The 25,089-nt window shown below is 39.7% G+C and overlaps 2 protein-coding genes across 7 annotated transcripts; one reads left to right on the top strand and one right to left on the bottom strand.

Annotated features, from left to right (window-relative positions):
* On the top strand, window positions 1-11,161 carry LOC117408537 (5'-AMP-activated protein kinase catalytic subunit alpha-2). Of its 3 annotated transcripts, XM_034924396.2 has the most exons (9): window positions 2-369; window positions 2,872-3,013; window positions 3,104-3,197; window positions 3,608-3,752; window positions 4,665-4,752; window positions 5,027-5,251; window positions 5,750-6,251; window positions 6,782-6,908; window positions 7,253-11,161. In XM_034924396.2, exons 1-9 carry the CDS (start codon window positions 276-278, stop codon window positions 7,486-7,488), a joined length of 1,653 nt encoding a protein of 550 aa, XP_034780287.1. In that variant the 5' UTR covers window positions 2-275; the 3' UTR covers window positions 7,489-11,161. The 3 variants fall into 3 exon arrangements, with proteins under 3 accessions (XP_034780288.1, XP_034780287.1, XP_034780289.1); XM_034924397.2 differs by having other exon boundaries at window positions 1-3,013; window positions 3,111-3,197; XM_034924398.2 differs by lacking the exons at window positions 2-369; window positions 2,872-3,013; window positions 3,104-3,197 and having other exon boundaries at window positions 3,608-3,739.
* LOC117408555 (FYN-binding protein 1-like) lies at window positions 11,151-25,089 on the bottom strand. Of its 4 annotated transcripts, none has more exons than XM_059031495.1 (21): window positions 24,963-25,089; window positions 22,629-22,790; window positions 21,861-21,933; window positions 20,976-21,079; window positions 20,252-20,283; window positions 19,244-19,284; window positions 18,859-18,976; window positions 18,454-18,613; window positions 17,862-17,985; window positions 17,691-17,734; window positions 16,967-17,012; window positions 14,796-14,906; window positions 14,568-14,587; window positions 14,447-14,489; window positions 13,980-14,057; window positions 13,361-13,377; window positions 13,167-13,200; window positions 12,886-12,994; window positions 12,283-12,445; window positions 11,776-11,809; window positions 11,151-11,527 (listed from the first exon to the last, which is right to left on the bottom strand). In XM_059031495.1, exons 1-21 carry the CDS (start codon window positions 25,021-25,023, stop codon window positions 11,524-11,526), a joined length of 1,578 nt encoding a protein of 525 aa, XP_058887478.1. In that variant the 5' UTR covers window positions 25,024-25,089; the 3' UTR covers window positions 11,151-11,523. The 4 variants fall into 4 exon arrangements, with proteins under 4 accessions (XP_058887478.1, XP_058887479.1, XP_034780174.2 ...); XM_059031496.1 differs by having other exon boundaries at window positions 18,859-18,973; XM_034924283.2 differs by lacking the exon at window positions 24,963-25,089 and adding an exon at window positions 24,428-24,646.

Genomic DNA, 25,089 nt, shown 5'->3' with positions numbered 1-25,089 from the left:
AGACACCTGAACGATCACAAAACCGACGTCATCAAATTCAGAATCTCCAGACGTAACAGAGAGAAGCGTTGTTACCTCGACGTTCTAGAATCAACCTGCATGACTACACACTCGCCATATATAGTATTGTAGTTCGGACTCCACTTCTAACCCTGGGCTGCCTGGCGCAGTGTAAGCACTACCCGTGACAAGTGTGCGCTCCTGCCGCTCCACTCTCCTCTCTCCTCTTCTCTCTGCACTCTGGGTAAAGACTCTGCACAGATTCCAATGGTAAAATGGCTGAGAAAGCGAAGCTCGACGGCAGGGTTAGAATAGGACACTACGTCCTCGGAGACACCCTGGGAGTTGGCACCTTCGGAAAAGTAAAGAGTTAAGTGCGCTTTTCGTTTATTACGCTGTATTTGCATGTCATAGGGTAATACCGCGTGTATTAACGAGGATTATAATACTAAAATGTGGCGGTTGCAGACTACGCCGTTTGCGTAGCGTAGCCTTGAGAGAAGCTTGATTGTCTTAAATTAAGCGGCTAGGTTAAATGGTGTTGGAGAATTGGGATTGATGTGACATTGCGTACATTTTTTCCTCGCTAGTCTGCACACACAGCTCAGGTGCGACTCGGCTGCAACTCCTGTACATATATCAATGTGACCCGTTTGATGTGGCGACGCAGTGTGCGCAGAGAGGTGACAGACGAAAACCTTGACATTCTGGTTAGGCCTAAAGCTTTTAAATAACACAGTTTTTGTTTTCAATTACATATATCAACAGAACCGGTGGAAAGCTGCCTCGCATTGACTGGTTTTGTACCAGTAAGAGGAGCGTTTATTACCAGCACTACCAGTATTAGGAACAGTATAGGATTTGCAGCACTATTTCTTAAATAATACATGCAGCAAAACCTTTGACCTTGAACAATAACAGAAGAACACACATCGGTGTATAAATCAGTCTGATTAAACTGCAGTTAATTAAATTGTGCATGCTCAGAGTGCGTGGTTTATATAGCTGTGCTATTTGGCAATTGAATTGCAATATTTAATTCCAAATAAATAACAATAATACATTAATCTTCTCTATACGTTTCACTGACTTCAACACATTTTAAAAACTAATATTTTGCAGGGGCTGTGCCCCCCCAAAACCACCACCTAAAGATAACTAATTATACCCCCTCGTTGTTATCTCCGGGCCACCTTAAGGCATGCCGATGACGGACCTAAACATTAGGGTGACACTAAAATGAAAACACAGGTTGTAAAAAAATAAAAAATAAAATAAAAAAATGAAATCCTGGTTTAAGCTACAGATACTTCCCATTTCGCAGTGTCCCTAATACGGCTGTGCTTCACCAGATCAAGAGATCTGTATGTGTATGTTGTACTTGCGTGAATGGTAAATATTTTGCCACACATACTGCAATATGCATGACCTTGACAGTGAGGGAAAAGGCCGTGACAGGTGCATGCTGATCACCTCATGAGACTGTGCTTACCAGCCCAAAGCTGCAGCATTATTCTTTACCAGAGAGTGCAGTTAAATGTACTTAGTCGCTGCAGGGTCCCAAGTCAACAAGTAAAGTCTCAGCTGTGGTTCTTGAACTCAGTACTGTGCTTTTTGTTTTTTTTGTGCAGTAAGTCGGTGTTAAGGTGCTTTCACCTGCGTTCGAGCGCCTCTTCTTCTCTAGCTGCCTGCCATATGATTCAGCAGAGCTTATCTTAGATAGCCGCTATAGAGCTTTTATATCATGAAGCTTGTGTTATGTTATGTTAAGGAAAGAATTCTTGGCAGCAGCTCCTATTTCTGCCTGCTATTATTAGCACTATATAGAAGTGCCCTTGTGGTTTGCTAATGTGCTTCTCCTATTGCATTTGAAATGTCTGCCTTCCCCCACAGTACGGCTGAAGCTCTGCTTTGCTGTGTGTACACCTTGTCTCGTGGAGCAGCTACAACAGAGTGAATGGGTCATATAGATAGGTCTGCTCTAATGTAGGTGCTGTGATTACAGTTCAAAACCTACAGGCAAAGTTGAAACCCAGTGCCCTCTTACAGCTAGGAAAGGCAAGGCTGAAAATAGCACAGCCTGAGGAATACCGGGATTAATGTGGGGGAAAGTACCGTGGTAGCTGCGTAATGTAACTCTGCATTGCTAAAAAAAGCAAGCGCTCTCCCCATTTACTAAGCAATACAAATGGTAATAACAAACAACGAAGGAAAGGAAAAGTACTGAAGGACCCCCCCCCCCCCCAACACTCATTAGCATCACAAAAGGCTGCAAGCAGTAGCCTGCAGCTCTGCAAATCTCTGCTGCACCCCTTCTTATCCCAACTCCATTCTTTACCACACGGAGCACATTCCTTCACTTGCCTGGCACACTCTTATGGGTACGACCTTTCCAAAATGATAACGTTGCCATGTTATTACGTCTGTTTGTAAAGCTGCATTTATTTGCTTAAGCTTCTTTGTGATTGATGTGGATGGATTTGGATTAAGCAGTTTTTCTCCAGAACATTTCTTTTTTTTTGTAATGGTTTTAGTGAGTCTTACTCATGCAGTTGAGTACAGTATATGGCCTTTACAAATTACTTTGACTGTTGTTTACAAAAAGATAATAACCGCCAACTAATCACCACCCTTTTTCAATGAAACCAATGATATCCACAAGAGGTCTATTGTCTCGTCCAAATGGCCTGGACGACGGGCCTTCAAATCAAGTGTATTTGAGCCCAACGTTTCAACTTTGACCGAACTTCATAAACATGAAACAAATACCGTTTGTTACAGAGTGTCATGGGGGTTTGTCCTGAACCATGGAAGTTATTATGATGATATTATGGAATGTAATCGTTGTACAACTTTTCTTTGCTTGATTAGTCGGAGAACACCAGCTGACTGGTCACAAGGTTGCAGTGAAGATCCTGAATCGGCAGAAGATCCGAAGCCTGGATGTGGTGGGGAAGATCAAACGAGAGATTCAGAACCTCAAGCTCTTTCGCCATCCTCACATCATTAAACTGTGAGTACTGCTGTTGCCTGACACACACCAGTAGTTAAATCCATTCCTAGCAGAACAGCGTGACACTAACCAGAGCCTTCTTCGTTTAAGATACCAGGTCATCAGCACACCCACCGACTTCTTCATGGTTATGGAATATGTGTCTGGAGGGGAGCTATTCGATTACATCTGTAAACATGGACGGGTAAGAATCTCTAAGCCTCCATATTGCACTGGGAGTCCAGTGAACAGCATGTGGAAGGGGTTCCTGATGTATTACTAGTCAGTGTGCATTATACTATCAACAACTCGTGTATGTATTGGTCATCAGTCCTAAAGGGCTAGTTACAGTAGTCCACTTTGCAGTTATGGTTAGGTTATTTACATTATAGTTTTGCTTCTGCAAGCTAAAACAGAGCTTGCATGTGGCTAGGAAGGAGCTTGTGTGCATGCAGCTATAGCTGTAATGAGAATGTAAACACAATGGTAAGCCAAAAAGGACTCACTGTGCACCCAGCTTCAACAACAGATGTTCTAGTGGAATATTGGAATGGAAGTGATCGCAATAGATTCAGATAGCAGACTGACGCTGCAGTTGCTTTCTCTGTTTGCTAGGTGGAAGATACAGAAGCACGGCGCCTTTTCCAGCAGATAATCTCAGCCGTGGATTACTGCCACAGACACATGGTGGTCCACCGTGACCTGAAACCAGAGAATGTCCTTCTTGATGCCAACAAGAACACCAAGGTAGCCGACTTTGGTATGTGACACTTTGCCTATGTGAGGAATGCGTAAGCCACGCAGCCCATGTGTAGCTAGGTGACTTTGAGTGTTGGTTGCTGTTTGGCAGAGCGTGTTACAGGGGGGAGGGGTGGAGGGGTGGAGGGGTGGGGGGGTGGGGGGGTGCACTCTATGATACCCTAGAACTGCACATATCTGATTACTGTCTTATTGTGTGGAACCAGTGATTCATTTATCTGTGTCGGTGACCATGTGGTTTGAAGTGAAGAAGTCCACATCCTTCTGCTTAGAAAATGACACCACTGACGGGGTAGTCAAATACATGTATTCAATATTATGCAAGGGGGTCTATGCATATCAAACAGCAACTGATCTAAATACTGCTGCTGAGATAACACTGGACCCTTTGTATACTAATATTATGACAACCAACAGTGTTTTAGTAGTGGTGTCTTATCCCATGGCAGAATGAGTTTTAAATACATCTAGACAACTGCTTATCAAATTGTGTGAAACTGTCATTAATAAGTGTCAGAATCCGGAGATACAAGAAGGTCTGTACATGCATACATATATCTAGAGAAGCACTTATCCAGTTGTGATGATGAACCTTGTTTACAGCATTCTTTAGCATTGAGTTAGTTATTGCGTATCAGAATCTGGGGGTATATGAAGTCCTCTGTCTTTATGTCAAACTTACATTTTTACACATGCAAAAGTTGGATCTAAGTCAGGTGAATTATTTGTTCATGATGCTGATGACTCTAATTGAATTGGGAGGGTGATTGTCACTGATATACTTATATGACCTTGTTTAGATGTGTTGCTGTTCAGATCAGTTCAGTAGACCCCAAAGAGACCCCTCATGTGTCTTCATGTTTTGTGGATTATGTGTAAAGCTGACATTTCCTTCAACACCGTTCTCTTGCAGGTCTCTCAAACATGATGTCAGATGGGGAGTTCCTTCGAACCAGCTGTGGCTCCCCCAACTACGCAGCTCCAGAGGTGATCTCAGGCAGGTGAGAACTGGAGACAGAAACACACTGGGAATGTAATGTACAAAAAGCACCAGACCGGGTTCTCTTTAAAGTGTATGCACAGCTGACGGACTGCACTGTGATGTATTGGTTCTCTTTAATGTGCATGCACAGCTGACGGACTGCACCGTGATGTATTGGTTCTCTTTAATGTGCATGCACAGCTGACGGACTGCACCGTGATGTATTGGTTCTCTTTAAAGTGCATGCACAGCTGATGGACTGCACCGTGATGTATTGTTTCTCTGGTCTCCAGGTTATACGCCGGCCCTGAGGTTGATATCTGGAGCTGCGGGGTCATCCTGTACGCTCTCCTGTGCGGCACGCTGCCATTCGATGATGATCACGTCCCCACGCTCTTCAAGAAGATCCGAGGAGGAGTCTTCTATATCCCCGAGTACCTGAACCGCTCAGTAGCAAGCCTCCTAATGCTGATGCTGCAGGTGGACCCACTCAAGAGAGCAACCATCAAAGATATCAGGTACTGAAATCCAACACCTCAGTATCAGTTTATCTTTGAGTTTGTGGTACAGCTATTTGGGGTGTATTTATTTAATGAGGTTGTACTTGTATTTGTAACAGGTTGCACCATTTAGAGAGAAACAGTCCAAATTAAGATGCTTCTGACAGTGGTGCAGATTGCAGGTTTAAATCTATTTCCATTAGCTGTATGAATGATTACTGTTGCCAGTATATACAGCAAAATATTGAATGCTTTACTGGAGAGAAGGACCCCTATTATTGTGTCCTATTGGAGCCCCTATCAGATAAACAGACACAATGACAGGATACCCATGTTCTCTGTATATCCATAACATTAAAAACACTCATTCATGCATACTGAGGTCTGACTGGTAACAAAGAAGGCTAGTGCTAACACTGATGCAGTTTTAAAAAACATTTTTTACCTACGTCTGTAAACATATATGGACGTATGCTTGCACCTGAACTAACCAGACCCCCTTTCCTCTCCTCACAGGGAGGACGAGTGGTTCAAGCAGGACCTGCCCAGTTACCTGTTCCCCGAGGATGCGGCCTACAACACCGACGTGCTAGACGAGGAGGCGGTGCGGGAGGTGTGCGAGAAATTTGAGTGCACCGAGTCAGAGGTGAGCAACAGCCTGTACAGCGGGGACCCCCAGGACCAGCTGTCCGTGGCGTACCACCTCATCATCGACAACCGGCGCATCATGAACCAGGCCAGCGAGTTTTACCTGGCCTCCAGCCCCCCCACCGGCTCCTTTATGGACGACAGCATGCAGCTACCCCCCGGCATCAAACCCCACCCAGAGCGCATGCCCCCGCTCCTCGCGGACAGCCCCAAGGCACGCTGCCCCCTCGACGCCCTCAACACCACCAAGCCCAAACCCCTGACGGTCAAGAAGGCCAAGTGGCACCTGGGCATCCGTAGCCAGAGCAAGCCCTACGACATCATGGCAGAGGTGTACCGGGCCCTGAAGCAGCTGGAGTACGACTGGAAGGTTCGTAGCTGCTGCTGCTGCTGCTGATGATGATGATGATGCTGATGATGATGATGCTGATGATGATGCTTCTTTTATTTTATTTCTTTATTAAACACAAAACAGGACAAACAATATATATATATTGTTTTTTTGTATTCAGCCGATGAAGGACTTGTAGTCCGAAATGTCCTGATAATTGATTTGTAATCAATTATTCTACCTTTTTAAGAACCTGAAATATCCTTTTTCTCTTTTTTTCTTTTTTCTTATTGATAATTTTGGTACACAGCAGTTTTCCTTTTTCTCAAACTTTCTATATATATATATATACATGTACACAGCTACTGCTTCTTCTTCATCACCATCATGGGTTATATTTTAATTTGGATCATATCTTAAACAGCTGTGTGCATAGCAGTGCACAATTCAGATTGAATCCTGACTCAAGGTCATGCATTTGCTGTGGGTTCCCTGCTAATTTGAGAAACTAATCTTGTTTTCGTGACCTCTGGCCTCCTTTTTAAATAACGTTGAAACTTGACCTCCAGGTGGTGAATCCGTATCACCTGCGAGTGCGACGGAACAATCCTGTGACCGGGAACTTTGTGAAAATGAGCCTGCAGCTGTACCAGGTCGACAACCGCAGCTATCTCCTGGACTTCAAGAGCATCGACGGTAAGGGGAGAGAAGCATGTTGCAGCAGTGTGGGTTTTGAACTTGCAAACACCTAGTTAGAGAATGAAGCAGTGAATAAGGCTGATGAACTGATGGATGGCACCTGTATAATCCCTCCCTCTCTCTCTGTATAATCCACATCCTCACACTCTCTGTATAATCCACATCCTCCCTCTCTGTATAATCCACATCCTCACTCTCTGTATAATCCACATTCTCACGCTCTCTGTATAATCCACACCTCTCTCTCTCTCTCTCTCTCTCTCTCTCTCTCTCTCTCTCTCCCTCTCTCTCTCTCTCCACATCCTCACTCTCGTATGTTGTTTTCTGATAAACAATTTCAGATGACGTCATCGAGCAGAAGTCGGGCTCGTCGACCCCCAAGCGCTCCGGGTCCTTGGCTGGTCTCCACAGACCCCGGCTGAGCCTTGACGCAGCGGCCAGCGACGGCCTGTCCCTCGGAGGCTCTCTCACGGGCTCTCTCACAGGCAGCACCCCCTCCATCACACCGCGCCAGGGCAGCCACACCATGGACTTCTTCGAGATGTGTGCCAGTATCATCACCATGCTGGCTCGCTAGCTGGGATCCAGGAACGGCGATGGTGGCCGTATCCGCGTTATAGAAACAGGAATTTTTATTTGATTTGATTTTTAGCGAGTACTGTGAGTATGTGAGATGTGACCCGTTTGTGTTTGACAATTCAATGCCCACGCATTGTTTTATACTTGATTTTTTATTTAATTCCATTTTAAAAAAACAATTAAATTACGAACACTGAATAAAGTGTTCAGTCACAGCTTATATATCCTAATTTTAAAATACTTTGATCACTTATTTAACAACACATTATTGTAGGCATTTGAAAAGGCAAACCAAAAATACATGAACAAAAACAAATAATGTATATTATTATTAACAAGGGGGCACAATGCCCTCAGTTTCATCACAAATGGGCAATGCTGGCATGCCTGGATGTTGAGCTTGATTTCCTCTGCCCATTATTTGAGACACCTCAGCTAGGATTTAATACTGTAGTCCAATTTGTAATACTATTTATGATGTTTTAGATTGCAGTCTATTGCTCTATGTACCATTATTATTATTATTATTATTATTATTATTATTATTATTATTATTATTATTATTATTATTATTATCATCTATTTTTTTATGTGTGTTGGTAATTAGTTGAGGTTTATATTCCATTTCAATGGGTCACTATTTCAATAGGTAGTGGCCACATGGTCTATGGATTGGTATTTGAAGAATCTCAGTTGAATGGTTGGACTGACTGAGATGCAGTATCACTTTTCAAAACTCAATAATCTGATCAAATCCACTTTACAAACGCCCCCTGTTCCTTTGGAGAATGGAGGTTTCACTCCATAAACAGGAAAAAAGGGTATTTTCTTTATTTATTCATTTATAATGAAATTCGCCCTGGCTTGCCAGACATATGTCAAATACAAGCCAATAATTTTAAAGACAGCGCGGTACTTTCAATGTTAGCAGTGCCCCCAAGAGGATATTGTAAGCTTTGCCTTCCTATGAAGTGCCTGTGCCTATTTTATTACCATTTTTATTTGCTTGGAGTCTGAACCATATAAATTGATAGCTGATGTATGGTAGCCTGACACACTGTACTGGGATAGATCAGGAGACGTGTGTTTCCATCTTCGGCAGTTGAGTGCTGACACTAGTGTTCCAGTGTCCACACTGTCGCAGTAATACCACTCTGCCCTCTGCTTGTTATAGTAGACTTGTGGAGGCTTACCTGAGCAATCAGTTCTTTGCAAAGTCAATCAAACACGCATTCAATCAAATGGTTTGCTGCACAATCCATCTGCATGCAGCATCTTCATTAATGTTATTTATCTACTGTATATAAATTAAACAGGTTCTGGTTGTGATAAATAATGAGCATTCAACTTCTTCAGATGGAAATGAAGTTCTGAATGATACACTGCTGGGGTTGCATTGCATTTGAAGTGTCTGTTCAGACGCAGGAAGCAAATGCATGGCAATTGATGACCCTCTTGAGTTCTAGACCCTAGAATCCTGTGCTGAAGCAATCACTACTACTGTAGCTGCTACAATCTATTGGCTCCAGAGGCTGTCCTGGGTTTGAATTGAAAACAGCTGTCACCTGATTATATGCAAACCAAACCACTTTGTTCTATTGTCAGGGGGGTATTCACTTAAATAACTAACATGCACATTCCAGTTAGTGTGTTAAGAGTGCCACGGTATCTGCAGTGCTTACAGTATTGCGGTGGTAACAGTGCATAACAGCAGACTTTACTGTGTTCTTTCTCAATCATCATGCATTACTGGTACTGCACTCCCGGATAGACATTTCTCAGATCTTGTTTTTTTATAGGCAACAAAATCCCAGACAGATTTGGTGTTCTGTTTTCGCTTGTGCATTGCTTATATTACAATAGCAAACAGAACCTTTCTCTGGAACCTTGTAAGGGAATCATCTCAAGACACTTCACAAAGTCAAAATATCAGTGATGATAACCCTGGCAAACACAGTAAGCTTGGGTTGGGATCTGCCCCAGGAAAGTTAAAGGCATCCTCTGCTTCAAGTGTACAGGAATACAAAACCAAGGACAGCCTCTGAAGTTGCCTTAAAAGTACATTTATTTTTTTCTCATTGTTACAAACATTCATTTTAGTACTGTACCTATTTATTTATGTGCATTGATTGTTGTTCAGTACTGTAGAATATCTGATTTAACCTCACCGATCAAACTAACTGTGCCGGGGTGGAGAGAAGTAAGCAGTGCAGCTCAGCATGCAATAGAATCACAGCTGCACATTGCAGGAGGGGAGCAACTACGGCTGTAAAGGTTTTAACGAAAATATAAACGGTTGTTTTTTCACTAAACCTTTAACCAAAAATGTGTTGTTTTATGAGGACTCTTCCACTGATTTAAAAACTTTTCTTGATTACCATAGGTAAGGTAGTCAGTGACTAGAGCTAATCGGGGGTCTGTTAAAACAGATGCCCAAAAAAAAATTAAATAGACTTGCCAGGGTGATGGGAAGCATTGGTGCCCCCCTGTGGGGACTCCTGGCATTGATCCAACAGCTTGCTGAACATCTGTGCTTCCTGTTTAATCTCCCTGTAGCATTCGCACTGTATGCAAGACAGCATGCCCACTGATGGCTACTGTGGATTTGCACCATGTTGTATATGTTGTTTTTGTATGTCATGAAAAAAAGTTTAAAGCTATTGCAATGTCTTTGTAATCAATGAAAAACAAACAAACAAACAAAAAAAAACCACTGGCACTTGAACCAATGTATTTTAGTTTCATGTACTGTGCCTTTTATTCATTGTATTATGACATGTATTATCATTACAGTCAAGCCAGTTTGTGTATTCATCTAATGGTACTGTGCATGTGTACATGGTTCTTTTTTTCTCAAATCTTTCTTATAGTTTGGGCATTGTAAACTACTACAGTGCAAATGACCTGGCAGACCGGCCGACAGGAATGCCCCAGCAATGGAGTCTGATAGCTCTTTGCTGTTGTGCAACATTGGGAAGCACAACAGTTAATTTATATGGAAAATGACATAAACCTCAGTGGCATCAACCAAATGTTTTTTTTCATATTATTTATATAGCCATAAAGTTGCATTGCTGTTTGCTGAATATAAACTATTTAGAGACACAGTTCTATCTCTTTCATGATGTAACAATTGATTACAACACTGTTACAAAGCCTGCATTTATAATAACATGTTACTTTCTGTGTTGTTGGTGCCAAATTTTTTTTTTTTTTTTTACACTTAAAACCCCAGTTAAACATACATATTTTTTATTTATGTATTTTTTTTCAAATTATATTTTTTGGCAATGTGTCAAACTGTGAAGTTTTTAACATTATGATTATTATTGGTTAAAGCTCTAGTTGGTATGCATGATAATCATCTGGCTCCTGCAGTGTAACAGATAAGACTCCCACCGCAGTGCACTTCAGGCCATTCCCAGCTTCACAATGAGCTTAATTAGTTACAGCGCAGTTTGTGGCCTCTGTGATGTCTAGTTAAGCCCGGTTGTGACTAGCCAAGCTCATATGAAAGCCACAAATGTCTCGGACTGATCCAGATAAGAGCCTTTTCTGTACCACTGCACTGCTGCCTCCCTGGAGTCCAGGTTCTAGGTGGTTTTTTTTCTTCGTGTGATGTTGCTCTTATGATTATTTGCACTTTAATAAATATTTATTATAAAAATGAATGTGGCTGTTTTCAGTCATTCTTCTACTTCACGCACAGGACCAGAACCAGAACCGATTCTATAAGAGACTGCTAGAAAACTCCTAAATATGATGGTTGGTTTCTCAGTGTGAAAATGTCCTTTTGGTCCTTAGTAACCTATGCTGTGATTGATCCATCTATTGTTTAAAAAAAACAAAAAAAACAAAAAAAACTAACACAATGTTGTTTATAATTACCATTATTACTCATTAGATCATAATTACAGCAGTAAGTGCTTTACAAGTCTTTGGCACAGATTCATTAGAAATGATCACATGCACCATATGAGCTAGTCAAGTTTGGAAACAGAATATTTTTCATTGGTTCTTGGCTTGAGTACTGCTAGCTGTAGGAAAAAAAAAAAAAAAAGATCAAATATAGTATTAATAAACAAATCACATTCTAAACCAAATATTTAGCAGAGAGAACCAGGGGAGTTCCAAGACTTGAACAGACATACATGTGATTAAAAAAGCCACATACAAGCAAGTAAAGGCTTAGTGTTAAATAAAAAAACAGCTGAAACAAGCAGTATTGCTTTCACAGATTAAATACATGCAGAGGTCACCAAGAAACCCTGGCATCAAAGCTTACCTGTAGGCAATGTTTTCTATGGAGACATAGCCATCTGCAATATGAGAGATTTAAAATAATGAAATCATCTAAATTCAGTTAAACTTATAAAATAATGATACATCAAGACAATACAGACTAAGATGTTTTTAGAATGAGCACTGTTCTTTATTTTAAAATGAAAAACAAACAAACCCCAGACGTTTGTGTGGGTGGTGCCACTGTCAATCTAGCTGTGCCATACTGTTCCTGTTGGCACCGGTATGGTGATGTTACCTGCCTCATCATTCGAATTGCACACAACACAGTTTGCTCAAAATGAGATCAAAACCCAGCATGAAGCAGATCACACTAGTAGATCACGAACTGAAATGTCCTTTTCACTTAATTGTGTCTTTTTAGTTCCTGTAGTTGAATTTCTGAACAGTGCATGAACCTGCTCTAGAAGAAAATCTTCCCCATTGTACAGAGACACATTTTTTTTTTGTAAACTGGCACGGTTTGGAGAATCAAGAAAGGAATACTTACATTTGCCCCTCATATTCCGGCAAATAATCTTGTCATCCTTGATCACGTCGATAATATCCAGCTGCTCTCCTGGTTTGATAGCGAGATTGAGGTCACTGGGAGAACTCTGCACAACAATGCTGTTCACCACCACTGTGTTCTGAACTTCAATCTCCTTGGTGTACTGAAACAGAAATACATATAAAATTTAAATACTTAAAAGGTATAAAATGCAGTAGTGTTGATAGCTCAGTAGGAGGGCGCTATTTCCTGTAAGCTGAGGGAATTTAAAGCCACTTTTTCAGGAACAGTGGCTTGAAGACTGGTTCCAGGAGACTGGGAGCCCTAGTTTGAGTCAACTTTGCTGTATCAAACCCCAAGTCTCCCTTGGTGTGCCATGCATTGGCCTGAAACCTAGTCCCCTGAAACCAAGTTCCACGCTTCGTGTTCCCTCAGCTTTAGACACAGGGATCACTCCAGCAAGGTTCTGTCTACGAGGAAAGTGGGCATGCTGGCCTTGGTCTGTCGCAGTGTATAAAACCTGTTAGAAAACAAGAAACACGCTTTCTTGATGCTGGCAAGTCTCCAGAAATGCAGTTGAGAGATCACTACAGAGAAACAAACCTGAAACTTCTGCCTGAACTCCTTCTCATCCCTGAAAATTGTATTTTCCTTCGACTTCTCTTCATCTGCATTGGGATTTTTGAATTTGAACAAGCCTCCAGTCCTCTCTCTGTGCATTAAAACACAGGACACAAGAAATGAGTTCTCCAGAAACACCCACGAAAAGATGGAGCATCAATCAAACAAAAAGGGGCATCAACAATTAAAATACCACAGGGGTATTAAATTATGATTTAAAGCATGTTATCTATCTATCTATCTATCTATCTATGTACACATACCTGTTGTGTGAGGGTACATCAATATATCGGTTTCCTGGTTTAGACAAAGATAAACAAACAAACAATATATAACTAAATAAATAAATACACAAATAAATAAATACATACATACATATGTACTAACATACTTAAATAGATAAATATATGTTTCATCAAATCTTAAACCAGAAATATATCAATTGCAATATGATTACCTTGCCCTTCTTCAGCTCTTTGGGGACACATAAAAGAAAAGAAAAAGTAATAACACATCTTGCTCTACAGGAAATGTCACAGCAACGAACTCATACATGGAGAATCCACTCATCAAAATGACTACTTTCATTAGGCTTGATGTACAACACCCTGACCAAAGCCTGATGAGTTTAACTTCACAAGACATGTAGTGCAGCAAACCATCCATGCATCAATTTCCATTAAGAGCATTCCATTAACAGCATACTTCATGTCATCTCCATTCCCCTAATAATTCATTTCCTATCTGTTTAATATCCTAGTATGTGTGTTCTGTATTATTCTCTTTTGGGGTTGCAGCTTAGATAAAAAAAGACTGCAAGGCTGATTTGGGGGAAGTGAGGTGGGGGAAACATATTAGTGCTGCACAGTGCACTGGAGCATGAGCAACACTGAGATGCTCCTCCACAGTGCTTGAGGAGTCTTTTCAGAAGCATGCTTGAATAGTTAGGAGAGAGAGAGAGAGAGAGAGAGAGAGAGAGAGAGAGAGAGAGAGAGAGAGAGAGAGAGAGAGAGAGAGAGAGAGAGAGAGAGAGAGAGCCTAGTCTCTGTCAGGAAAGACAGGCACCTGAAGTTTACCTTTCAGTTTCACCTTTTTCTTTCTTCTTTTCCTTGTTTACTTTTATTTTGTGGAAAATATTCACCATTTTATTGCTTCTAATTCAGGAAAACAAAAGGGTAAATAGATAAGAAGAGTGCAGAGCAGTTCCTACATGGACAAACAAAAACTGGTTCATCATTTTTCAGCCTCAAATACAATTTTGGTCTCAGTCAGTGGGCTCAGATTGGAATGAAATTGTAACCTCATCTCATCTCACTGACAGGGGACAGGACAGAATCCGTAATGGCAGGGCATCGCACAGCATTGCTCGTTACACTATGGATCAACATGTTGAAGAACTCAGGGGGTGTTGGTGATATTATAAACTGATAATAAAGACTTGCTCTGTCAAAGCAACTTTACCCTCCCACAGCCTCAATGACAAGCCAGTGAAACACTTAGCTGTTTATTGATGTTTTTATTCAGAGAATCATTGCAAACTTACGGCAAGTCCTTCTTCTCCATCTCAGCATCATCATAAATATCATCTGTTAAATCAGAAGAAAAAAAAAAAAGATTACATTAATAATTGTTTAATCACGCTGGCAGAAAATTAATTCACTTACTTTCATTTCCATCTTCAGTTCTTGGAAGACCCATGAAAGAAAGTTAACTACTTATTTTAAGCAGGTCAGAGAAGCGTATTATGCAACACTGTTAATCAATTTCAATAATTATAGAAACTCTGAAACAAACACATATCTGGCATGTTACTTCCTTGTCAAGTAATGAGGTGGTAGTGTGTCTTAGTTACTGAAGTAAGGCATGAAAGTAGAGAGGCAAGGCTTATTTACCTTTCAGTTTCTTCAACAGGCAATCCCCGTTTCTCCATTTTCTTCTTTTCAATGTAATCTTTATATTTGAGAAAAAGATTTGCCAACTTTTTAGGCTTTTCATACTTCTCTCTGAAAAGTCAAACAAAAAAGGTAACCAATGAAGCTGACGTATGTATTTTTCAATACTTGTAGTTTCCAATCAAGCTAAGAAACTTTTGGGTAAAAATCTGAATTTTAAATAAAGATGCAAAATAGGAACGTCAATTATATATATATATATATATATATATATATATATATATATATATATATATATATATATATACACACAGACGTGCTCAAATTTGTTGGTACCCCTCCACAAAAACGAAGAATGCACAATTTTCTCTGAAATAACTTGAAACTGACAAAAGTAATTGGCATCCACCATTGTTTATTCCATATTTCATAGAAATCAGACTTTGCTTTTGATTTTATATTCAACATAATATTGTAAATAATAAAACAAATGAAAATGGCATGGACAAAAATGATGGGACCGCTAACCTAATATTTTGTTGCACAACCTTTAGAGGCAATCACTGCAATCAAACGTTTTCTGTAGCTCTCAATGAGACTTCTGCACCTGTTAACAGGTAGTTTAGCCCACTTTTCCTGAGCAAACTGCTCCAGCTGTCTCAGGTTTGATGGGTGCCTTCTCCAGACTGCAAGTTTCAGCTCTTTCCATAGATGTTCGATAGAATTCAGATCAGGACTCATCGAAGGCCACTTCAGAATAATCCAGTGTTTTGTTCTTATCCATTCTTGGGTGCTTTTAATGTGTTTTGGGTCATTATCCTGTTTGGAGGACCCATGACCTGCGACTGAGACAGAGCTTTCTGACACTGGGCAGTACGTTTGCTCCAGAATGCCTTGATAGTCTTGAGATTTCATTGTGCCCTGCACAGATTCAAGGCACCCTGTGCCAGGCGCAGTAAAGCAGCCCCAAAACATAACCGAGCCTCCACCATGTTTCACTGTAGGTATGGTGTTCTTTTCTTTGAAAGCTTCATTTTTTCGTCTGTGAACATAGAGCTGATGTGACTTGCCAAAAAGCTCCAGTTTTGATTCATCTGTCCAAAGGACATTCTCCCAGAAGGATTGTGGCTTGTCAATATGCATTTTAGCAAATTCCAGTCTGGCTTTTTTATGTTTTTCTTTCAAAAGTGGAGTCCTCCTGGGTCTTCTTCCTTCTCCCACTTTCGCTCAAAAAGCGACGGATGGTGCGATCACAAACTGACGTACCTTCACCTTGGAGTTCAGCTTGTATCTCTTTGGCAGTTATCCTTGGTTCTTTTTCTACCATTCGCACTATCCTTCTGTTCAATCTGGGGTCGATTTTCCTCTTGCGGCCGCGCCCAGGGAGGTTGGCTACAGTTCCAGGGACCTTAAACTTCTTAATAATATTTGCAACTGTTGTCACAGGAACATCAAGCTGCTTGGAGATGGTCTTGTAGCCTTTACCTTTACCATGCTTGTCTATTATTTTCTTTCTGATCTCCTCAGACAACTCTCTCCTTTGCTTTCTCTGGTCCATGTTCAGTGTGGTGCACACAATGATACCAAACAGCACTACTACTTTTCTCCATTTAAATAGGCTGAATGACTGATTACAAGATTGGAGACATGTGTGATACTAATTAAAGAAACTAATTAGTTTGAAATATCACTATAATCCAATTATTTATTATCTTTTCTAAGGGGTACCAACAAATGTGTCCAGGCCATTTTAGAATATCTTTGTAGAATAAGCAATAATTCATCTCTTTTCACAGCTTCTTTGCTTTATTCTATGACATACCAAAGGCATGCAAGTATACATGATAAAATAGCTTTTAATTTAATCACTTTTCAGGAGGAATGAAGCATTATTTCAATGAGCTGTAAGGGTACCAACAAATTTGAGCACGTCTGTATATATATATATATATATATTTCAAAATTTCTGAAAACAAATGGATTGTTACAATTGTATTTTCTTTTTTTTTTTCCAGTGCCAGGGGCATTAAAGGTCTGAGTGGGGAAGGTGCCCCTTGTGGTTAGCCTTCAGCAACCAAGACAGCTGTGGAATTATAGACTGATCAGGGACCAACAGAACTCGCTTCACTTTGGGTGCCAGTCATCAAATGGAGATACAATTCCAAACTTACTGTGAATCCTTTTGTTCAGCTTCAACGTCATCATAAATATCGTCAACTGCCAAAAACAGAAAACAGAACAAGCAAAAGATGTGCAGATAAGGTAACTCAATGGTCCCCCTTATACACTCTAATCCAGAATAGATCACTGCATCACTCCTGTTCGTACAAAGCATTCAAGTAGCGGTCCGCACCCCTGTATCTCTCCACACGCTGTGCCCAGTCTCAATTTGTTTTTGTGGAGTACCCCTAGATTCATTTTGAATGGCTATGCTTCACAATACAGGTAAATGACATGTGTAATAACACTGTAATTACCATGTACTAACTTGTACTACATTCACCTAGCACATGATTCTGTGATTGTGAAGATGGAACTAAATACATTACCAGCATCTTTTTAACAAAGTTATTTCCCTGATCATGTTGTTTGTATTGTACAGTTCACCTGTACTTTAAAAGTATATCCTCACTTATTTAATGCAGTAAGTAACAATGCATATGTTTGTTGCGTTATTTTGACACCATGTTAAAATGTAATACTAAGACAGGGTATCTCATACACCTGAATACCTAATAATGCATTATCTACCTTATTAAATCCAAGAATTAAGAACAACATAACTGTTTAACACATATGTCTGCAACAGAATCTGAAGGAGTACAGCTACAGAGGGGCAAAAAAAAAGTACAGCATACCTTTGGTTCAAAGTTTTTTATTTTTTTATTTACTTACAGCCATCTGATGTGTCTAAAATAGAATTGAACAAGGGTGTTGACCTGCAAAAAATAATAATAAATAAACCAAAAACTAAACAACCAAAAACAAAGGCCAGCCAGAGCCAACAGCTGCATTGTAAAGGAGATTAAATGGTTAACATGTTATGTAACATGATATTCAGATTACCTGTCTCCTTTAACGATTTCCTCTGTGTCAGACGGATGGAGCCCCATTGCTGTTGATACCCTCTTTCCAATTTCATGAATTTCCTTAAAATCCATCTCCAGGGCTGTTACAGAGATGTAGCCATCTGTGACAACAATCAAACCTTCTTTAAATGCTGTCACCTCACTGCTGTATACAAAGCTTTCATTGGATATTGTTGGCATTATTAATACACACACTGTAGCTTCATGAAAATGAGATTTCACCTCTGCAGCTTGGAAGTGAAATTGGAGAGAGGTTTTGTTTTGTGAAGAATGTAAGAACATAAGATCATATTATATAATATTAGTAAGAACCGGTGTCTGTGACACCAGCTGAAAGAACGTACTGGTTGGTAACCCTTTCATGCATGGCGTCCTCATATGGGGACAGATAATGAAAACTTCTATTCTTCTAGTCTTTATATGGGGACATATATGGAAGACGCAAATGCATGATGACCTTATACAAGGATGCAATTTTTCCCCCATATAAAGCAATTGAAAAAAAGGGAAAAAAAAGTCAAAGAAATATATATATTAAAAAAAAAAAAAAGATTGCTCTGATCACTTACAGTTTCCGTCACAGTCTTTCGCAAGCCACTTGCCAGAAGGACATTTAGTGGTCCTGATGAGGTCCACCACATCGCCCTGCTTTACTGCCAGGTCATTCTTCCCTCCTTTACTTTCCTCCTTCACCTCTGCACGGTACATTGTGTCTTCAAATCCGGTGATCTACAGGTGGATATAGAACAGAGACAGCTCTGATCCCTCCTCTCCGCAGCACCCTTTTCACTGAAGCTCATAACTGGAATGGTTTTTCCTTAAGTATAAGCTGATATAAATATTGCTAACACCTATCATGGTTAACCCAAAGGTGTCATTTTAATAATTCACCGCCAGGTAAGCAATGAATACAACCGCACAGAGTAAGAGAATCGCTTGAAAGTGCCAGCAGCAGCCGGTTCTGTTACACTTACCTTAAACCTTTTTTTGATTTCATTCTCTTTCTTTTCTTTTTCTTTCTGTTTCTTCTTCTCCTTCTCGAGGTGTTGCCTTTCTTCCTTCTCTTTCTTTTTCACTGCTTGTTCATTGCTGCTGATAATGTGCATGTGGTAGGGTTACGGTTACACAGGAGATGCAGAATATTATTGTGAAGAAAGACAAACAGAAACAGCTGGCGTTGGCTCGGTGCTGCTCTATTCTAGAGTGAACTTGACAACGCGTTATTTATCAATTGCCCTCCAACACCAAATGCACAATAATCCAGTAGTCCATTTTTAAATGGACATGACAGTTCTAAAAACACAGACATCTATATGTAAAAGTGACAGGAAGTAAAATGTATAACATTAAACCTCCTACCTGCATTTTTCAAACAAGAAGCTTTTCTTTTCAGCCGAGTTCTGCAAACATAGACGTAGAAAAAGCTGAAGATGTTGAATGGCTTTTAAGATTTATACTGACATTAAAAGCTACAGCAAAAACAAATAGAAAAAAAAAAACGATTTAGTGATGGAGTGTTGCAAGGCACAAAAAGGACATCGCTGCCAAAAGTGGTTTTAATTAACCGCTTCCTTAACCGGGGGGTTTACTTCTATTTATCGCAAACTGCTTTAAAGGTCATTGTCTGCTTGTAAAAATGAGAAGCTCAACCAAACATAAATCATGCCATAATCAAACACAGCTGTGTAGATAAAACCAAACAGTTTATACCGCCTCCACTAATCCAAAGGTAACAGCCACGAGATACACTGCAATTGTGAGGAAGAAAGACAACGCTAACTTTGCTGCTCCTATACACAGAACAGTACCCCCTCCCCTGAAAAAAGGAATAGTGTGATTGTTAAGCCAGCTGGTTCCATAGAAGGAGTTTAGTGCACGGATGCCAGTGGATTAAACAGATACATTATAATAAAAAGCTGCAGAGAAACAAGCAACCCATCCCTCAGGAGCACACAAGCTCTACTGTGTAGTCTGTCTGTGTGTGCTGAGAGAGTCTCAAAAACATAAAAAAAACCTTTCCCTTACAGATGACTCTAGAAACAGATAGAATGGAATGAGCATGTGTGCCAAGTGTGCAGTGTTTGAAATGCTGTACGTAAATTTACTTTATTAGCTCAACTAATCATGGAGCTCACACATACCGGTAATAGAATTTCTTTTCATTTCCCACAATTAAATGTCTTAAAGTATTTTGCTTCAAGGGTTAGGTTAGATATTCCACAAGGCCACTGTAATTGGATACCCCTTTATTTGTAAATGAATCAAAGCATTTCATGTCCCCACTTTTGTTTTAGTTTGGTTTTTTTCGCTTGTTCGATGCACTGTGTGTCTCTGTATTGACTTGCTTGTGCTTCCCTTATCACCTACCTTGACCTGATCTTGGATTCCAGTTTTAGTCGCTGTAAAATAGAGGAGGGAGAAGGAAGTTAAACGAGCTGGTCTCTACTTTGTTACACCATGTCATTATTTTTCTCAATATAATTGTACATATTATTATTATTTATTCTATTAACTTTAACATAAAAACACAACATATCTAATCTGTATGTGGGCTGTACTGAAATGACATTTCTAATCACTGCTTAGAAATAACGAATGCAGCACATTTTAAAGGCAATTATTATCGTTTTTAGGCATTATTATGTTTAATAGAAATACAATATAAACTACCTCAACACCTTCATTGGCTAAATAAAGAATATACCTCCACCTTCCCTTTAGGATATTGCAAGAGTACTAAAAAGATGTAATTATTTACATTTTGTAGTTTAGTTAGGTGTTATTTTTCCTGCCTGTGTAGGGTTACCATATGACTTCATGTACACTTGGACAGTTTGAGACTGTTCAACTCACACCCCAATGCATTCTGGTAAGTGTAGTCCTGCAGTGCATTCTGGTAAGTGTAGTCCTGCTGTGAAAGGTACCTGAGACAGGTAAAACATACCAGAATGCATTGCGATGCGAGTTCAAAACCCTATGCCTGCGAGACACAGCGCTCTCTCTTACTAAACAAAGCAAGTGGCTCCTTAACTGTGGTGTAATCATATTTACTAGTGACATTGTGGAAATAAAAAGTACTTAACTGTCTTACTTGTGATGTTCTCAGCATCCTTTTCAAGTTGAGTTATTTCTACATCTTGATACAATGCATCTCCTTCATATTCCTCATAAATTCCAGGATCCACAGCATCATTACTAGACAGGTGAAAAGCACACAGCTGTATGACAGGACATAGAACTACAACAGCCTTTCCAATCCAGTTTCTCTGTAACCCTTCCTTTACCTGATCAGAATGTCTGCAATCATTTGGAATGGCTCTGAGTTCTGTTTAGAATCTAGCTGGCTGACATCTTGTTTGCATGCCTGTTTTTTTTCTTCCTGATCTTCCCCTTATGAGAATAACCTACAGGTTTCTATAGACCTATCGGCCAAATGTCCCAATTCTCTATAGGCACCTATAGGTTTCTATAGACCTATCGGCCAAATGTCCCAATTTTCTATAGGCACCTATAGGTTTCTATAGACCCATCGGCCAAATGTCCCAATTCTCTATAGGCACCTATAGGTTTCTATAGACCTATCGGCTAAATGTCCCAATTCTCTACAGGCGCCTATAGGTTTCTATAGACCTAATCGGCCAAATGTCCCAATTTTCTATAGGCACCTATAGGTTTTTATAGACCTATCGGCCAAATGTCCCAATTCTCTATAAAAACCTATAGGTTCAATTGAATAGCCTATAGGTCTTCTATAGAATTCTATAGTAATTATATAGAACTATTCTTTTGGTAACCTATAAGTTATTTTCATAAGGGTCAGAAATCATCTGACATAGTGACCTCTCAACTCTGCAGATGAGGTCAAGAGTTGAAAGGTCACAAGACCAGGAAGCCACAAAAAAAAGGAAAGCAGAAAAGCAGAAGTAATGACTTCTCTCCCGCATCATGTTTTTAGTGCAATGCTTTTCAAACTTACTTTGGAGATGAATTCTTCTCAAAGTCTTCAGGATGTGTTGCCCTGCAAGAAGGTGTGATCATTTCTGAAGAGACTATCAAAAAAAGAAAAAATGGCAATACATCATTCAATAATAATAATAATAACAAAAAATACTACTTATAAAAATGTAAATCAGGGTAATCACTCTTCAATCAGTGCTTCCCATCTGCTGTCCAAGCTTTTGTTTCACTTTGAAAAAAGTTATTTCTTTGAAATCACTACCAGTTTTTAGTTCACATAAAACAGTACTCACAACAGCACAGCATACCGTGACTTTGGTTACTGGCATTGGTACGGAGTTAAGCACACATACAGAGGGTCTTTACAATCGTGTACACATTTGGACAGTTGTACAATATCCATAACTGAAAATATACTAGGAGATAAAAGTTTGCAAGGCAGTTAGCATGTGTACCATGAAGAGAATTTTGAAAGAGGAACCAAAAAAGATAAGTTAAAGTTATACATCACCCAACCACATCGTATTTGTACCATATTTCTATATGTGCAGTTTGCTGGCATATTTATGAGGCATTTAATCAATAATATACAGTAAATCATGTATCACAAATTACAAAACTGTACAGAGCAACAGACTGTGAACTTCGGTCCACAGCTTGTTTGCTTAACAATGTGCACTGCTCTCACAGGGACTCTGCTCCTAGATCATTAGCTTCCCCATTACTTCAATCATAAGAATAACCAGAAGATTACCACCCAGGGCTTTGGTTGCTCTGGTTGCCTTACGGAATTGGCTGAGATCCACGTGTGCAGGCCTCGTTGGTTTCTTTGGTGGTGTCCCTAGCGACTGCACATCGGGAAGTGCTTTCCGCCTCGCAGTGTGGCCTCTGGATTCACCACCTGGTTGCTGAGCCTCGTTACACTCCAGAACGACAGGTGGCTGCTCCTCTGAAAAAAATCAAGAGCAACGAGACGCCGCACTTCAGTTGCAAACCCTTGGCAGCGCCTTCAAAAAGATGTCAACCATTGCTCCCTCTTCCACAAGGTCTATTGATGCCTGCCAGGTTTTCTTAGCTTTAGGCACATTTATTTTACCTGGCTTTTGAATAACTGTACTATACATGTATAGTATAAGCAGGAAAAGAAGAAGGTGGTGATAATGCTTTCGTCAACAAACAGGGATGGAAATAAGACTCCCTTTGTATAGCAGATTGATGCATTCCAGGCTTTGTACCATGTGTATATATATATATCTCAGGCAGATTCACAGCCTTTGGTTTCACTGCTGGAGGAGGGGGTCTGCTCCAGAGGTTGTTCTTTGGAAAATAGGAATTGATCTGGAACCTGGCTCGTAGTGTTTTAAAGTCTGTCACTTCCTCCTGATTTAATTGAACAGACATATTTAAATCCTTAAATTCAAACAAGGACAGAGAATAATTTACGTTTCCCATTTTGCATAGCAGTGTGATGCATTTACTAGGTTTTCCTATTAGCGTAAATTGCAAGTTACTTGTACTGTACAAAAGGTGCATTGCTTTGTTTTATAAAGCTCAAGTGTGTCTAAAGCTCACACTGAAAGCTTGATGGCTGAAACTGCTATGCAATGGGAATTAATTACAGGGATAGAAGTAAGACTCCCATTGCATAGCAGTTTAATCTATTTCTGGTTTTACTATGAGTTTAATAAAACACACCTGAGCTTGTTTCCTTTACACTACGAGCAAAACTTGAAATGGGTGAAACTGCTTGTTCCTTCCTTGAATTATACACTGAAGGGTGAATTAAATTATGTTTGAAGTTCACAAATAGAAAGACCTTTCTCTATATTCTCAAAGACTGAACTTTATTAAGAGTTACTTTATTTAAAATAAATACAGAAATAAAGCACTCTGCATTCGTTTTGCCAACTTAATTGGAAATTAACTTAATTTTTAAGTTAACATATTTTATTATATATATATATATATATATATATATATATATATATATATATATATATATATATATATATATATATATTACAGCTGTCTTTACATTTAAAATTCTTCCCTGCATTTTCTATTTCTGTAAGACATTGACAAAGACGTGTGTCTGAATTTATTAGTAGTGTTTAGTAGCCTAATACTATAAAGAACAGTTAAAACACGACTTGCTGGTGAAATACCGATAATACTACAGGTTACTATGCGTTTGATACTGCTGGTTGCAGTGTACGATTATAATCAAAATCAGAGGCAGAACCACAGCTTGATTATACAAGAACGCAAAAGAAAAACTCCCACCTCAAAACTTCACTTTCAGTGTAAGCTTATTAGATATGATCTCATATTGTCAGTTTGATCAGGGGCAGCAGTGGTTAGGGCTCTGGACTGTTGACCTGTTGGAGGGTCGTGGGTTCAATCCCAGGTGGGGGACACTGCTGCTGTACCCTTGAGCAAGGTACTTTACCTAGATTGCTCCAGTAAAAACCCAACTGTATAAATGGGTAATTGTATGTAAAAATAATATGATATCTTGTAACAATTGTAAGTTGCCCTGGATAAGGGCGTCTGCTAAGAAATAAATAATAAAAATCAATTACTCACCTGTTCCATTATGTACGTCTTGTGTGTGCAGAAGTAATTTAACGGTGTAAATTGACATGCTCTTCAGATTTTAATTGCCATTTAAATTAGATTTTTGTTTGTTTTGTTTAGTTTCGTTCCCAGAGATGTATGGCAGATATGTTACACTATGTTACACTTATTTTCAACGATTATTTCCTCAAACAGCGCTGCTATACCGAGTTAAAAAAAAAGTACCCTTCCGTGCGCGCCCCTTAAGAGCTCAGACAGCTGCGTGCACGTACTCTTTCAATAGACAAAGTGCAATCTGTAGATAAGAATGTTGAAGAATAAATAAATAAAAACAGTTCCTCTCTGAGAAAATGATTGGTATCTGGATTCCAGTCATAGTTTAAGATTTATTTATTTATTTATTTTATTATTATTTCCTTATTATTACACAACAGCAGTGTACACAACACATACTCCCGTTTAATAACACCCGTATGTATTGAACAATTGTGTATGTTTACACCAGTGCTGTTGTGTTTATATAGTATTATGAAAACACACTTACCTATGTTCCTGTCCTGGACCTTATCATTGCATAGCCTGCACATACTTAACTGACCTTTCATTTAAGTAATTAAAGTCCTCATTGGAACAATGCCCTGCTTCAGAATGAAATCAGAGACAGAAGTTAA

The sequence above is a fragment of the Acipenser ruthenus genome, chromosome 10 (assembly GCF_902713425.1).
Source record: "Acipenser ruthenus chromosome 10, fAciRut3.2 maternal haplotype, whole genome shotgun sequence".
Taxonomy (NCBI): Eukaryota; Metazoa; Chordata; class Actinopteri; order Acipenseriformes; family Acipenseridae; genus Acipenser; species Acipenser ruthenus.
This window is presented reverse-complemented; position numbering and strand designations above follow the sequence as displayed.